Source organism: Molossus molossus, unplaced genomic scaffold (genome assembly GCF_014108415.1).
Source record: "Molossus molossus isolate mMolMol1 unplaced genomic scaffold, mMolMol1.p scaffold_m16_p_14, whole genome shotgun sequence".
Lineage (NCBI taxonomy): Eukaryota > Metazoa > Chordata > Mammalia > Chiroptera > Molossidae > Molossus > Molossus molossus.
In genome coordinates this window covers 36,664,391-36,680,983 of record NW_023425349.1, presented here as the reverse complement: position 1 = coordinate 36,680,983, position 16,593 = coordinate 36,664,391, and the positions used below count along the sequence as shown (strand labels likewise).

The 16,593-nt window shown below is 46.2% G+C and overlaps 1 protein-coding gene across 14 annotated transcripts in view; it reads left to right on the top strand.

Moving 5' to 3' along the window:
• Positions 1-16,593, top strand: part of DAPK1 (death associated protein kinase 1) — a 170,073-nt gene that overhangs the window by 122,971 nt on the left and 30,509 nt on the right. For all 14 annotated transcript variants that reach the window (XM_036260774.1, XM_036260775.1, XM_036260776.1 and 11 more), the window contains 11 exons: positions 312-464; positions 837-882; positions 2,696-2,785; positions 3,286-3,378; positions 4,611-4,730; positions 5,171-5,269; positions 6,086-6,184; positions 8,780-8,878; positions 9,826-10,023; positions 11,342-11,539; positions 16,315-16,413. In XM_036260774.1, the coding sequence (XP_036116667.1) occupies positions 312-464; positions 837-882; positions 2,696-2,785; positions 3,286-3,378; positions 4,611-4,730; positions 5,171-5,269; positions 6,086-6,184; positions 8,780-8,878; positions 9,826-10,023; positions 11,342-11,539; positions 16,315-16,413 (1,294 nt within the window). The remainder of the gene's footprint in view (positions 1-311; positions 465-836; positions 883-2,695; positions 2,786-3,285; positions 3,379-4,610; positions 4,731-5,170; positions 5,270-6,085; positions 6,185-8,779; positions 8,879-9,825; positions 10,024-11,341; positions 11,540-16,314; positions 16,414-16,593) is intronic.

Sequence of the window (16,593 nt, the reverse complement as noted above, 5' to 3'; positions counted from 1 at the left end):
CGACCCAACAGGGCTGGGGACAAACTGCAACCGAGGTACGCGCCCTTAGCGGGAACCGAACCCGGGTCTCTCAGGACCGCAGGCCGACGCTCTAACCGCTGAGCCAAACCGGCCAGGGCCAAATTGACTTTTTAAATGCATTCCTTGCCTTAAGCTGAAGCTTTTGTGTATGACAGTTAAGTGGAATTCTGAAGCGATTGCCCAAACACCAGATTATAATCTTATTCCTCACTCCCCCATCAGGTATTATGGGGAGGAAATGACGACACAAGCAGTAATTGTACGTGTTCTGTGCCCCACTTTATTAACAGCCTAAGTGGGGCTTCGCCATTTCTCGGAGACACTAAGCAAGAAACGTTAGCAAATGTGTCCGCTGTCAACTACGAATTTGAGGAAGAATACTTCAGTAATACCAGTGCCCTCGCCAAAGACTTCATAAGAAGACTGCTCGTCAAGGATCCAAAGTGAGTGTCCATCGTTCCTGAAAGGTGCTCCGCTGTGGCCTCAGCTCAACGAGGGTTACCCTGGCCTGTGCGCATGGCCACGTTTATGAGACCCAGGTGTTTGCTCCTGGCAAAGGGAAGCATGCCTCGTGACGTGCCTCACAAAACGCGGGCAGGGTCCTTTGTGCCTGCTCAGTCGGTCCTGCAGGCACGGTGAAATAATCACACGAAGACCGATGTACTTTGCAGCTTTCTTCCATGAAGCAGGCCCCAAACTGCATTTTCTAGAACATCTGTGTTGTTGGCCCAGCCGGCATGGAAACAACCTCAGTGTTTGCTTCTATGATCACAGCTTTTTTTTTTTCTTTCTTTCTTTTCTCTCTCCCCACAAAGGAAGAGAATGACAATTCAAGATAGTTTACAGCATCCCTGGATCAAGGTAGGTTGCATATTGTGATTGGTTTGGGTACTAAAGGGCATCTTGAAATGCATGTGTTCTAGGGTATTACTCGTTACTGTGGGTTCTAACCACAGGGCACATCTGGGTATTGTGTTTGCTGTTGGTGCCATATTTTAGCACAACTAGCAGATGAGAGTATGCTGATGATAACGGAGCTGGAGAGGAGAAAGCTATCACCATACAGGATTGTAAACAGGGAGCTGAAGGTCAATAGTCATATTTGGTTTGACCTGTGGGATGTTGGCCCAAACAATACTTTTAATTTTTTTTTAAATTAATTTCCAACATTTAAATATAATATCAAATCTGGAATTCAAACTTCTCTTGAAAAATTTAAAGATCTACCAAAACTGAGCCCTCATTCCACGAGGCCACCAGAAACTTGGCATAGCTGCCTTTGTGCCAGGGCTGTGGCCGCCCCCTTGCATATTACACCTTTACATCATAACTGACACCTGTTGGCATTTAAAGATTTAAAGTTGCCATGGATGAAAAAAGAGGTCCTATGGAAAGTAACCTCACAGGGCAATCTGATTATAAATTACTAAATGGGCAGGTCATGGTGGGTAGTCAGACCCCTGGCATATAACTTTTTTAGTAAAAGGTCTATCTTTGCCTTAAGCAAGCCCTGTTCATTGTTTCTGTGCATCTGTATTAGCACAACTTTAAATAAAGGGTAACCACCCTCAAGAGAGCATATAATTTTGTTAACTGACCTGTACCCCAGTCCCCACCTTGCTTTCTCCCCTCTCCATGCCATCCTCCTTACTTCCCTCCTCAAGTTCAAATGCATAAAAGAAACTGAAACTCGTTCTCCAGAGCATTTGAGATCTTACTCCCTGGCATCTGTTTGGTTCAAATAAACTCGAATGAAAATCAAAACAAAAAAAAAGACCTGAAGTTCCTTCAGCTAGAACAGAAAGACTAAGGGTGACCTGGCAGTTACAGAAGAAAATCATGAAACCAAGAAGCAGATTGTGACGCAATGACTTGCATTACAGAAGTAGAACTGGGCCCTGGCCAATTGGCTCAGCGGTAGAGCATCAGCCCGTGGACCAATGGGTTGCGGGTTCGATTACGGTCAAGGGCATGTACCTCAGTTGCAGTTCATCCCCAGCCCTGGTCAGGGTCGTGCAGGAGGCAACCAGTCAATGTGTCTCTCTCATTCCCTCCCACTCTATCTGAAGATAAATAGAAAAATATCCTCAGGTGAGGATTAAAAAAATTATTTTTTAATTTAAGAAAAAAAGAAGTAAGTCTGGGGCAGCTGGAGAAGTCTGCCGTGCCAGGTCCAAGCAGTTGCCTGGGCTCCCCTGGAGGCAGTGATGTCTCATTCTCTCAGAGGTGGAGCTACTTGGCTTCCTGAAAAAGATGCAGTAGAAGGCATTCTAATGCTCTCAGACAGGCTGAATTCCCTGGCCTCTGAGGTCCCACCCAGCTCTAAACTACTTGATGATGTTCACGTTCAAATGCCTCATAACATGGCCTCACCGTGCTCTCGCCACTCCCAAACTCTCTTAGGGAAAGTAGCTATTCAGCTTGGCCCACGCTCAACTTTTCAACTTTTCCCCAAGAGCCCGTCTTTATGGATCGTTTGCAACCCTTAGCCACAAAGGTAGCCTCTGCCAACTAGGTCCCTAGATCGTGCATTTTATCTCAACATGTGTTGTTACTCTAGCAAGGTGAATGTGTAAGCACGCCTCCCAAATAATGAGAGGTTTCAAAAAGTTGTCGTGTGATGCATTTCTGTAATTTGATAGCGCTAAATTTTTTTCTTGGACTTTCATTTTAGCCTAAAGATACCCAACAAGCACTTAGTAGAAAAGCATCAGCAGTAAACATGGAGAAATTCAAGAAGTTCGCAGCCCGGAAAAAGTGGAAAGTAAGATTATTTGATATGGAGGGATTTACTAATTCTTTTTCCTGTTCATTTCCAACAATTGTATGGGTTTTGATAGTCACATTGCCCGCCATTGCCAGCTTGCCTGGAACCCAGGACACAGTGCAAGAGCCTTGGATACCAGGCTTCTCTGGGGAGGGGCCACGTAAGGGCCTCGCGAGGGTGAGATCTAATTCCTCGAAGAATAAAGAACAAAATATTGAGAGGGAGGGGGACGTGGGGCACTCAGTTCTGTAGTTTAATAATGAAATACAGGAGACTCTCTCTACATCCTTTGTCTTGATTCATAAGACCTGTAGAATTATTCTTTAAGCAAACACAATCCAACCTGCTGTGGGTTGCCCGCCCCTGAAGACTGCGTGCTGTCAGCAGTGAACGCCATCTTAAAGACTTGCTTGCACTAATTTGAGTATTGTTACATAAACTGTCCTCTCCCCCTGCCTTTGTTTATCCTCTTTTTGTTTTTGTTTTTGTTTTTTAAGCAATCTGTTCGCTTGATATCACTGTGCCAAAGATTATCCAGGTCATTCTTATCCAGAAGTAACATGAGTGTCGCCAGAAGTGATGATACTCTGGTAAGCAAACTCGTTTGCCTTGGTGAGGCTCTTTGTTAGCACTGTGTACTTAGAATGTCTAGGTTGTTTGATTTGTTCAACAACTCAGAAAACCTGAAGTCGTGTAAACGTCAGGCCTGTCCTTCCTCTCTCAGGGCAGCGAGTTGGGGTGGCTGATTTGATGCACTCTGTTGCGTCTTTCGTCCTTTTTTCTTTGTGTTTTGATTGGCACCATACCTATTCCCACCCCATCTACCTCCTCCCACACACACAGTTTGATAAAAGAGAGGTTGGTCAGTTGAAGAGGGAAGAGCTCATTTTAATTTTTATGAACTAAAATGAAAGCCTTCTATTGCCACTGACCTGGGAGACTCTTGTATTCTAATAGTACAGAAGGGGCAGACAGTCTTCCCCGCGAAAACACATACACACACCAGAGAATCAGGAAAAACGCAGAAGGGCCTGCTGGTGTAGTTTGTGGTAGACCAGAAGGCTAAACCCGGTTGCCTTGTTGGCATTGCACTGACTGTACAAAGACCTTGAGAACAATTCCATAATTTTTTTCCCTCAATCCAAACTGAAACCTAATCACAGATTAGCTCTTCAGATATGACTAGACATATTTGAATTTAACAAGACTTTCCTCGGACGATGAGACAACAGGGCTTTGTTAACCCTGCTGGTAAAGAGGACTCCAGGTAAGGCAGAAAGGGTGATTCTGTGGGAACCAGGCTGCTCCTGTAACTGAATAGCCGGCGTTTCCTGAGTGGAATCCGGGGATTCCAAGGGCAGGATCACACATCAGCAGACACCAGCTCTTTGTCTTTTTTCCCCCTGAAGTTAGTGTTTCCCTGAGGCTGAAGCTCTAGACTTGCAGAATAAAAAGAGATCGGAAATGTTAAAAGGAAAAAAAGAAGTGGGAGAGAAGCAAGTTAGAAGAAGGGAGAGGAAGAGGAGGAAGGCTGGATTGGGGAATTGTATGAGGTTGGCAGTGGGACCAAAGAAAAGATAAACACTATTAATCTAAGTAAGATGATGAGAATAAATAAATATTATAGATTAAAACTATCCTGAATAATCAGTTGGGAGAAATTATATTTATTGCAAGAAAAGTTTAAGGTAGAAGAGCGACCAGGGTCGTGTAGGAACTTGAGGTGGGAAGGCTTCCTCCCAGACCTCGGGTTCTCATTCATCTCAGTATCCTGCCAACCACGAGGACAGGTCCGAACAATCACTTTGCTGTTTTTCTCAAGGATGAGGAAGACTCCTTTGTGATGAAAGCCATCATCCATGCCATCAACGACGACAATGTCCCAGGCCTGCAGCACCTCCTCGGCTCCTTGTCCAACTATGATGTCAACCAACCCAACAAGGTCCGATACTGTTCTGTCAGGGCCAGTAGGGGGTGGTCATGGTGACTGCAACTCCAAATCCAAGGTGGAGCGACCCCGTCTGTCTTCATTTTCCCTTCTAGTTGCAAACTCCATACTGTGGAAGAACTCACTTCTGTTTAGAGAGTGAAATGACTTAGAAATAAGGGACTTTTGCATTCGGGGCCATTCCACATGCACCAATGACACTGTTAACCGTGACATTTTAAACCTACACGTCCTGCACATGAAAATGTCACCTTTCATTATGAATCCAAAAGAGGAAGCGTGCTGTGCTCTGACCGGCTTCCATTCCCGTTACGTAGCAGTTGTTATACGGCTGTTGAGACAGCAGAAGGTGTGTGGGACAACAATGATAGTTTGGGCTTTTTCTTTCCTACCAAACCTGAAAAATTGTATTTTTTTTTTCTTACCTATTCCAGCATGGAACACCTCCGTTACTTATTGCTGCTGGCTGTGGAAATATTCAAATGCTACAGTTGCTCATTAAAAGAGGTTCAAGAATCGATGTCCAGGATAAGGTTATCATTCTCTTTTATTGCAAATAAATTGATTTCTTAAGTATTCTGCTCTAATCCTAGAGGTAACAGAGAAAATAATGTATGTTCTACTTCAGTTTTCTATAAAGGAAGATGAACTGCTTAAATAGCCCGGTCCAATCTAACATATATTATAAAGAAAGGTCTTTCTCTGGGCTCTGTTTTCGGATATCAGCTTTTCCGTGTACACTATTCCAGATTTTTCTCCTTACTGATCACATTTACTCAACAGTGTTATTACAAGATGTCCCATTTGGGAAAGTTTTCACTGTCTAATTAATCTTACCAGAAATGCGTGTGCCTGCTTGTTGACGGGGCCACAGAGGAGGCGGAGGTGCGTTGAGGCATAAATCACATGGGAAGTGTAGACGCACTGACTAGCAGCTAAAAGTCATCACAATGGTCTGTCGTCCGCCCCCTCAGATTTGCAACAGAGCAGTTAGAGGCCTGGACGTGGCCCTTGAAAATATCGGGAATTCTTACCAGAGGCTCAAACAAAACTTTTAAGAAAAGAAAAACAATTTTTTATTTTGTAATAATTTGATACTTCCAAAAAAATGTCCACAAAGATAATACGCAGGGTTCCCTCATCTCCTTTCCTCGGCTCTCTGGTATGTGAACGTATCACATAACCTCAGTCCCTGTGCAGAGACAAACGAAATAAGGGTGTTATTGCTCATGGACGTTGCTCCTTTGGAGTTTGCCACCACATAGGAAGGGAGGCGGAGCGTGTCTGAGTGGCGTGTGCTCAGGCCCATCCGCTCCTGGAAATGTGACTCCATGTCGGTTTTCATGCAGGGTGGATCCAATGCCATCTACTGGGCCTCTCGTCATGGCCACGTGGATACCTTGAAATTTCTCCATGAGAACAAATGTCCTTTGGATGTGAAAGACAAGGTAAGGCCACTTCTCTTCTTAGGGATGGGGATATAATTAAAGTGCATTTGAGCATCCGCCTGCCACGCACATCAGGACCCAAAGGAAAGAATTCAGGACCAAAATCTTCCTACAGAGAATTTAATCTAGAAATTTGTGCTGATGGCTTGGTCTAATAAAATCTGCTGTTAGCTGAAATCTGCCAGACAGTTGCCATAATACGCAAGCAGTGAATTACCTTGCACGGTACCATGAAAACTCAGAGTTCTAGTAGAAAGACAACCAGAAAGAGACCCAAGTCCTGGTCCTCACACTGACTCACCGTGTGCGTGTCTCTTTACAATACTCTTCATCTTTGAAGTGGCTGACAGTGCTGACCTTACCATCACTGGCACTAGAAGGATTCATGAGACAATGTATGTAAAGTAAGGCTTTTGGGGGCAAAGATTTTATAAAAAGTATTGACTTAGCAAGATACCTTACTTTCCCATATTCATGTTTTATTCAGTCCATCCCACAGTCCTGCACCTAGGGTTCCTCCCTTCTCACCCAGGGTTCCTCCCTTCTCACCCAGGGTTCCTCCCTTCTCACCCGGGGTTCCTCCCTTCTCACCCGGGGTTCCTCCCTTCTCACCCGGGGTTCCTCCCTTCTCACCCGGGGTTCCTCCCTTCTCACCCGGGGTTCCTCCTTCTCACCTAGGGTTCCTCCTTCTCACCTAGGGTTCCTCCCTTCTCACCCAGGGTTCCTCCCTTCTCACCTAGGGTTCCTCCCTTCTCACCCAGGGTCCCTCCCTTCTCACCCAGGGTTCCTCCCTGCTCACCCAGGATTCCTCCTTCTCACCTAGGGTTCCTCCCTTCTCACCCAGGGTCCCTCCCTTCTCACCCAGGGTTCCTCCCTGCTCACCCAGGATTCCTCCTTCTCACCTAGGGTTCCTCCCTTCTCACCTAGGGTTCCTCCTTCTCACCCAGGGTTCCTCCCTTCTCACCCAGGGTTCCTCCCTTCTCACCTAGGGTTCCTCCTTCTCACCCAGGGTTCCCCTTCTCACCCAGGGTTCCTTCCGCGTCTGCTCACCCTAGCGGTTCCCTCCCTTCTCACCCGGGGTTCCTCCCTGCTCACCGGGGTTTCTCCTCTCTCACCTAGGGTTCCTCCCTTCTCACCTAGGGTTCCTCCCTTCTCACCCAGGGTTCCTCCCTTCTCACCCGGGGTTCCTCCCTTCTCACCCAGGGTTCCTCCCTGCTCACCCAGGGTTCCTCCCTGCTCACCCGGGGTTCCTCCCTTCTCACCCGGGGTTCCTCCCTTCTCACCCGGGGTTCCTCCTTCTCACCCGGGGTTCCTCCCTTCTCACCCAGGGTTCCTCCCTGCTCACCCAGGGTTCCTCCTGCTCACCCAGGTTCCTCCCTTCTCACCTAGGGTTTTCCTCCTCTCACCTGGGTTCCTCCCTCTCACCCGGGGTTCCTCCCTTCTCACCCGGGGTTCCTCCTTCTCACCCGGGGTCCCTCCTTCTCACCCGGGGTCCCTCCCTTCTCACCCGGGGTCCCTCCCTTCTCACCCGGGGTTCCTCCCTGCTCACCCGGGGTTCCTCCCTGCTCACCTAGGGTTCCTACCTTCTCACCCATATGGATCCCACTGTGCAAACCACTGCTGCTTCTGACACGTGCAGAATAATGTGTCCTGTGTGGTCAGAGCTGCCACGTGCAGTGGTGGGGACTGTGCCCTGAACCAATCTAAGAATGACATTCACATCCAAGACACATATATATATCTGGCAGTTTCTGTCAGGTGGCAGTAAGGTATCTTGTTTTGCTTTGTTTTAATCCGTTTATTCTGGTAATTTTTTGACAGATGTAAGTAAAATACCTTAAGGAAGTTGCTTCTATTACTGATTCACTGAAAGTTATTGTGTGGGCTAAATAGTGATGTTTTAAAATCTCTGAGAATATAAGAGATGAGATTCTAAACATGGACAATGACATCAGAAACGTGTTAGTAAATACAACTGTACATTTAAATATCTGCTGTGTGACGAACCTAATATTAAAAAAAGGAGTTTTCACCCTGACTGGCTTGGCTCAGCGGTTAGAGCGTCAGCCCGCGGAGCAGAGAGACCCGGGTTCAGTTCCCGCTAAGGGCACGTACTTCGGTTGCAGTTTGTCCCCGGCCCCGATTGGGGTCATGTGGGTGGCAACCACTCAATGTGTCTTTCTCACATCGATGTTTCTCTCTCTCTTCCTCCCTCACTCCCTCCCACTCTACCTGAAGATACATGAAAAAATGTCCTCCGGTGAGGATAAAAAAAAAAAGGAGTTTTCTGTTTAAAGAAATCGCATAGCTAAGAAGCATCAGTAGATAAAGAAGTTCGGGAACAGCCATCGCAGACGGGGGAAAGCATTCTCACCTGGGGGTTTTATGACAAACAGGATGAGCTATAGCTGTGTAATGGACACTCCACACCAGGGTCCATGGCCCAGTCACAACGGGCCATCTGAACAGAGAGGATGGGCACCCTCAGAGAGGAGGACGTGGAGCCCCTCTGTGAGGATGGCCTCCAGGCCTGTGCGTTCTGTCCCCACAGCCTGCTCCCAGGGCACTCTGAATCTTGGGCTGTTTCTTTTGCAGTCTGGAGAGACAGCCCTTCACGTGGCAGCTCGTTACGGCCATGCTGATGTGGTTCAGTTACTGTGCAACTTCGGCTCCAATCCCAATTTCCAGGACAAGGTGAGTCATGGCAGCTGATGTCCTCTCTTCCTTCCGCCCTCCGCGTGCATGTGCAGGCTGACAGTGATATGTCCCGGTCCCCTCAGTGTTATCCGTGTTTCTGCTTCGATTCCAGAGGACAGGGCCTCAAACCGAAGCATTATCTAACATTCATTGATTCACTCTTCTGGACAGCCCTATGAAGTGGGTTACTATTACTATCATTCTCATTTTACAGAAGAGGAAACTGAGGCAGTGAGAGGTTCAGTATCTTGCCCAAGCTCACACAGCTCATAAATGGTAGAGCTGGGGCTTGGGATTCGAAACCACACAGTCTGGTTCCGGAGTCCCTGTCAGTAACCACTGCACTGTAAAGTCCTCTCGTAGGCAGACGTGTGTGTGACGATGTTGGCCATGAGTATGTAGCCTTACAATGCTACAGACCTGGCCAGCCCTCCCCTTGACTGTTAAAATGTTATCTCAGCTACTTTTATTTGCCACAGCAATAGTACGTTTATGTGTCCCATCTTTATGTTATATGCGTGACAGAAATCGTGAGGCACCAAGATTGTTATGAGAATTCTTGTTCAAAGAGGTGCTCTCCTACTGTCAGTCATCTCAGATGAAGTGAACGAGGGCACTTTTATAAGATGTTAAAAACTCACCCACGCTGGGGCTCTATTGTTCAAAATAGCTGAGCTGTTGTTTCCAGCGGTTCCCAAAAGGCAGTTGTCACTCAAATGCTGAGGATGCCAGATTCATCCAACACACAAGCGTTGAGGAAAGAAAGCTGATGAAGGAGAGGCCCACGTCTATTATTTCAGATTAATGTTTCGCTCCATTCGCTATTAGCCCATTCTCTTCATTGTCTTGACTTTGCTGCCGATTCAGCAGGGACTCTCATCTTGCCTGCACTTTCTCTCATGTTATTGCAATCTCCTTCTCTACACACTTGTGTCGTTGGCCAGGAAGAAGAAACCCCTCTGCACTGTGCTGCCTGGCACGGCTACTACTCTGTGGCCAAAGCCCTGTGTGAAGCTGGCTGCAACGTGAACATTAAGAACCGAGAAGGAGAGACGCCCCTCCTGACCGCCTCCGCCAGGGGCTACCACGACATCGTGGAGTGTCTGGCTGAACATGGAGCCGACCTTAATGCCTCTGACAAGGTACTTTGGGTGAATGCATCACACTCACTGAGAAGTGATCTGGGGGTCCAGAGGGACCACAAGACTTCCTTAATTAGTTTACCTAAAGTAAACTTGAATGCAGCAAATTGTAATTATCTTTTCTCTGCCCCAAAGATTCCATGAACCTTTTAGAGTCTGTTTAACAATTAATACTCATCTGTGGCATGTAGCAAAATTTATGAATTGGTCAGATGACTCGGGGTCTCTTTTATTTTTAGCCTTTTTAGCTGAGAGCAGGTTCAGTGATGATCGCTGAGCCCAAGACAATCCTCATTTAGGACTATATTTGGCAGTGCACTATTAATTTGTAGATAAACAAAGAAATAGGTGGTTTCTTTATTTCCATCACCTGCTATTTTGTAAAAAGATAATAAACCACTCTTATTTGTCTGAATCCCAATTCTAGACCAGGTGTTCCTTTTTTAATTAAGCAAATGCAACATAATTTGTTTCTGTTGTACTCAAACTTGTACAACTTGTACATGAACTTGTACTCAAAATGAAGCTGTGATCTTGCCATATATAGTTAAATCTGGTCACTGTAGTTAATCTAGTAACTGCCATTATGGAGTATATTCTTGGTACAGAGAAGTTCTCAACTGGCCTTGCCCCCAGGGGACATTTGGTAATGGCTTGAGACATTTATTGGTTGTTGTGGGTGTTAGACCAATGGTGCCGCTTATATCCTACAACTCACAGGACAGGACCAAAATGTCAGTATGCTAAGATTAATAAACCCTAGAACCGATGAGGTTTAGAAATGTTTCCAAACCCTCTACCAGCTCCTGAAACTCAACACATCTGCTCAGCAGGGATTCTCTAGTAGGTAGAAGGAGTTCCCAGGCTGGCCTTTGGTGGGGTACAGTGGTTAAGCATGTATGTTTGCTTTTCATATATATGACGGCCCCGAGCAAATCACTCCACATCGCTCCCTCAGCTTCTGGTGTAGATTGCTGGGCGAATGTTTTCAGAAGTATTTTCCAACGACTTGATAAAACAGGCCATTGGAGTTCCAACAACTACTTAAGCCTTGTACATTCAGAGACAAACAGAAGTGTCAACTCTTTCTACCCAGTTGTACTGGCCACACTGGTGGTCAGCAGAGTCTGATTATTCAGAGGGGAATGTATGGGGCCTCCCCCCTTCCCAGGAGTAAAGGTCATGGTTTTTAATCCTCCTTCAGGCTTTGCAATAGGGGTCCTGTTGCCAACTAAACCTAGCCCAGTGGCGGCGGGAACGCAAGGCCAGGCCCACGTGCCTAAGTGAAAGTGCTCATGCCCCCCGCGGTCTGTTGCAGGATGGACACATCGCTCTCCATCTCGCCGTGAGACGATGTCAGATGGAGGTCATCCAGACTCTCATCAGCCAGGGATGCTTCGTTGATTTCCAAGACAGGCACGGCAACACCCCGCTCCACGTGGCCTGCAAGGATGGCAATGTGCCTATTGTGGTGGCCCTCTGTGAAGCCAACTGCAATTTGGATATCTCAAACAAGGTAAGGCCCGAAGGAAAGGTCCCTGAAGGCCCAGTGTCTGTTGACCTGCTTCTGGATTTTATCCAAGTTTCTCTTTGCATGTCTTCATTGTTCAATCAGTATTACTTCTATGAACCTGTTCTTTTTTACAGGGCTCTCCACCTAAAGTCGTAGCTTACAAATGACTCCTGAACAATTTTGTAGAATAACAGAAAATGATTACGTTAGTACTTCCTACCTAACCTGGTTTACCACATATGGGCATTGAGAAAGAGTCAGACAGACAGACAGATACTGTCCACCTGTAGAAGAATCAGAGAACATGGTACAACCCGGGGCATCTTTCTGGAGCTCTAAGTCTTCAGGAAAACACCTAATGCTTTCTGATTTGATTGGATTCCCAGGGCCAGGTTTCTCTTCTTGGCTTTCCCCCATTGAGAGGTTTATGGTCAAAAGTTTATTACACCATTTTTTGTGCTAAATACATTTTTTAAGACCAAGGGGATGCTATTATTTGATGAATGAAAATAAGTAATTTCAGGTTGATTTTTTAAAAATCTCATTCTCTAGACTTCTGGAAGGAAGCTAACACTTTCCCTAAATACCAACTAGATTTTCATTACCAAATAAGACTATTCAGTTGGTTTTGACCCTTTAACTGTATGAATGGCAAACACTATTCTATTAAGATTGTGTTAAAAACAAAGTCCAGCCCTGGCCAGTTTGTTCAGTGGTTAGAGCATTGCCCCAGGGACCAAAGGGTTGCAGGTTTGATTCCCGGTCAGGGGCACAGACCTGAGTTGGAGATTCAGTCCCCGGCCCTGGTTGCGGCTTTCAGGAGGCAACCAATCAGTGTGTCTCTCTCCCATTGAAGTTTTTGTTTTCTCTCTCTCTCTCTCTCTCCCTTCCACTCTATCTAAAAATCAATGGAAAAATATCCCCAGGTGAGAAAAGTCCAAGTAAAATTATTATAATTAATTGTTGGAAATTTTTTTTTTATAAATGGCAGGCATGATGCCAGTAAACTTTTATTATGATTTGTTTGAGGTAAAAGAATTAATTATCTGAAACAACTGGAAAATTATACTTCTACCAAAAAAAAAAAAAGTCATTCCTGTTGCATATTATGTGATTAATTCTAATGGAAATTGAAATTGGTAATCTTCACATTCTAGAAATATGAAAAGGCAATATCCTGGGTCTTAGCCATTAGCGCTCACTGCTTTCTTAGTTTATCCCATTCTAAGCTTGCCAAGTCCGTTATGTAAGTGGCTTAAGGGGAAAGCCAAATGTAATATTGAGAAGCCTCAAGCCCTTGGCTTTCCTTCTAGGAGCCTCTAGATGAATAAAAAGTGACTTCAAGGAACATTGTGTCACTCGTTTGAATACATTTAGACTTGGCCATCGTATGCCCGACTGAGGTGAAGAAGCGCCGCATCTCATCTGTTTTGCACTAATCTAAAGGAGGGATCGGGTGGTCGCCTCATGCCTAAATGCAAAAAAGTGTGCTTGTTAAATATGCTCTAAAAATACTCAGCCACATAATCCTAGACTTTCATGTGTAAAAACAACTGACTCGTTTAATGGGAAAGCCTTGATATTTTTTAAAATTTTTATTGATCGTATTAGGAAGCCTCGATGTTTTTGATACTACAGGTGGCCGTGGTAGTTCACATACACCAACATAAACTTGAATTTTTACTACGTACGGCCCAGTAACAGCACATAGAGGGCATTCAGGCGGTGACTTTGTCATTGAGCGGCGCCCAGCTGGAGGAAAACTCATTGGTTTCACAGTTTCAACCTCTTGGCATCAGCAGCAACGTTCAGACCATTCTTCAGAGCCCACCTGGAGCAGCTCTGGCTCCTTGGACCTGCGCGGCCTCCCCAGTTTGCCTGCGGTGCTCGGGTTCAGCCCCGGCACCCTCGTGGGTTTCCCGCCTTCCTCAGAAGGGCTGGTGGCAGCTTTGTTTCTGTGTTCCTTTTTGTAGGAAACATAACAGGGACTCAAGAGGAGCTTAGAAGATGTGCAGAAAAGTAAAAGGAAGGCATTATGCCCCCAGAAAGCTCAGCTGGCCTGACGTGGACGTGCCCTAGTAACTGGCTGTCAGGATTCGGGACACCGCACAGTGACAGCCGCGCCTTACAGGCAGACCGCCGTCCTTTCCCGCGGCGTGCCTTTTCCTTACCTGGATTCAATTCCCCCACACATGAGAATGGCCATTTAGACCCTACCCCTGTCACCAGGATGTGGCAGGAACTTGTCACTATCTTTGACACTGATTGCAATGTAATAGACATTTCTCAGTCTTCACTTGTCTCATTTGAAAATCAGGACAGTGGCTGTTGAACTTGGCCATGTTAGGGAACACACAAGAGGAGGAGAAATAGATCATGCTGAGCACACAGCCCTTAACACTCTGTTCCTTTTGTGTTGATTCTTCTCATCAGCTTGTACACACACGATGTACACACACCATACAGATGCACACACACATACATCGGGAGCATAAGAGAAAATGTCATGCCCATCGAGTGTTGATCATTGCCCTTCTCTGACAGCACTGTGCCATGCACGTGGGAGGGAGCTTGTGGGGAGCAGAGTGGATGGTTCTTGCCCTCAGACTGCTTTTCAATATAATGGCATCTCATGTTGCATTCACGGCTATGACAGATGCACTGGCGCTATGGAAACGCTGACATCTGGACATTAAAGAAACTGAGGGAAGCTTTTCAAAGGCAGTCATTTTATTTATTTTTTTAATATTTTTTCTTTATTGATTTTAAAGAGAGAGGAAGTGAGAGGGAGAGAGAGAGAAACATCAATGAGAGAACATCGATTGGCTGCCTCCTGCATGCCCCCACTAGGGATTTGGCCCACAACCTGGGCATGTACCCTGACTGGGAATTGAACCGGCGACCTCTTAGTGCGTGGGTCAACGCTCAACCAGTGAGCCACACTGGCCAGGCGAGAGGCAGTCATTTTGAATGATTGGACATTTAAATGATTGGACTTGCAGTACATTGGTCTGTATCGCAGACTGAGGGAAGCGTATGTGTGTTTGGGAACTGTCTGGTGCCCCTGTAGCCGACACATGGTGTAGGTACTTAGGGTGTGTGAATGCTTCCTCTCTACTTTCTAAGTCACTCTAGAGAATGACAGTAGTCAAAACATAAATATGTACACTCCTGGCAGCATTATAATGACAAGAAATGGAACCATCGTAAGGGTCCGTCCTAGGCAGGCTGGCTAATGAGCTGTGACATATTCATATAGTGGATATTATTCAGGTATCTAAAAGAATGTAGTCGATTTAGTTAGACATGGAAAAGTGTTCACAATCTAGCATTAGGTGGATGAAGCAGGTGACAGAATAGAATCTAGAGTATGATTACATCTTCACTTTTCAAAGTACCTCTTTTTATGGATTCATAGATAAAAGCTGGGAAGGAAATGCCCCAAAGTGTTAAGTAGGGCTAGCTCTGAATAGGGAACTTGCGGGGAGGAGCAGCGTAAGGAAGGACTTCTGTTTTCTACCATTTGTCCTTCTACAGTGTGTGGATATTTTCAATGAGCCTGTGTTAGCTTCATAACAAAAAAATCTATATTTGCAAATAAACAACATAGGATAGAAATGCCCTAACATTCTCGGTTCCCAACGACTGTCATGACATGGTTCCCCAGGGAAAAAGAAATGCCTAACAGCCCGGCCGTGTGGCTCAGTGGATTGCGCGTCCTCCCATGGACTGAGAGGTCCTGGTTCAATTCCCTGTCAGGGCACATGCCTGGGTTACCAGCTCGATCCCCAGTAGGGGGCGTGCAGGAGGCAGCCGATTGATGTTTTTCTCCGTCTCTCCCTCCCTTTCTCTCTAAAAAAAATTTTTAAATATTTTTTTAAAAAGAAAGAAAGAAATACCTAACAGTTCTGTTTACTAAGTATTTCAGTCTAAACAACTTAGTATTTGTATGCCAACAAGTCAGTAGCTGTTGCAATGAGTGATTCACGTAAATTGAAAGAATAATATTTTAATTTCATTCTTACATAACCACAGTTATGTAAGACGTGTGTGCTTGCTGGGCAACTCCTCAGACCTTGGACTCAGACTGAACATTAATTTTCTCAAGATACTTCCTTCTTATCACAGTGACCACCAAACCCTGCTGTGCAGACACGACGTTATTGGAAGGAAGACAGTGCAGCCTAATGTTGAGACTCTGACTACCTGCAGCTAGTCATTCATCCGGTGTCCAGACCTGCCACTTTCATCAAAAACTTAAAATATTTATCATGCCCCCGTGGATTTACGGCAGTGCCCTACGGTGCCTTGGCACACAATTTGGGAACCATGGGCATAAAACCGAAATGGTGGCACGGCCTCATGAGAGTGTCTTCAGTAGCCATCCTTCCATCCCTTCTTCCCTTGCTGTGTCCACATGTGAACTGGTGCAGATCTTTCTGGAACCTTGGGGCCAGCCCTTAAGCCCTGATTCAACCCTCCTTTATACCAATTCAGCAAGAGACTTGATTACCTTATGATAAGCCTCCCACTCTCCTCCTTTGAAGTTCAATGTTGAGGTTACTCTTTTAACTGAAAGCATACTTGAAAACATTGCGCTCGGCTTGCCTCCCTCCAGGGACCGCAAGTTTCTGGAGAAGGCAGACCGTGCCTCCTACTTCTCCCGGGCAATCCCAGACCCCTCACACAGTGCTGGCCCCGTGGGATGGACCCCATAAAAGTTATCCTCAGGCTCAATTGTGAGAAGGTCTCCCTGGGATCTTCTTTGTGTCTTCCAGTACGGACGGACACCTCTGCACCTTGCAGCCAACAACGGGATTCTGGACGTGGTCCGCTACCTCTGTCTGACGGGCGCCAACGTGGAGGCGCTGACCTCGGTGAGTAGCCTCCGGCAGGAGGACGCGACTGAAGCCATCGGAGGCCGAAGGGAAAGGTTTTGCTTGGCAACTGCTTCCGAAGCAGACAAGCTGCTATTAAGCGTCAGCCTCCACTGCGGTGCTGTGAGCATTTGCCCACACAGACCCAGGGTGATGTCTAGTTACTGTTCATCCTCGTCC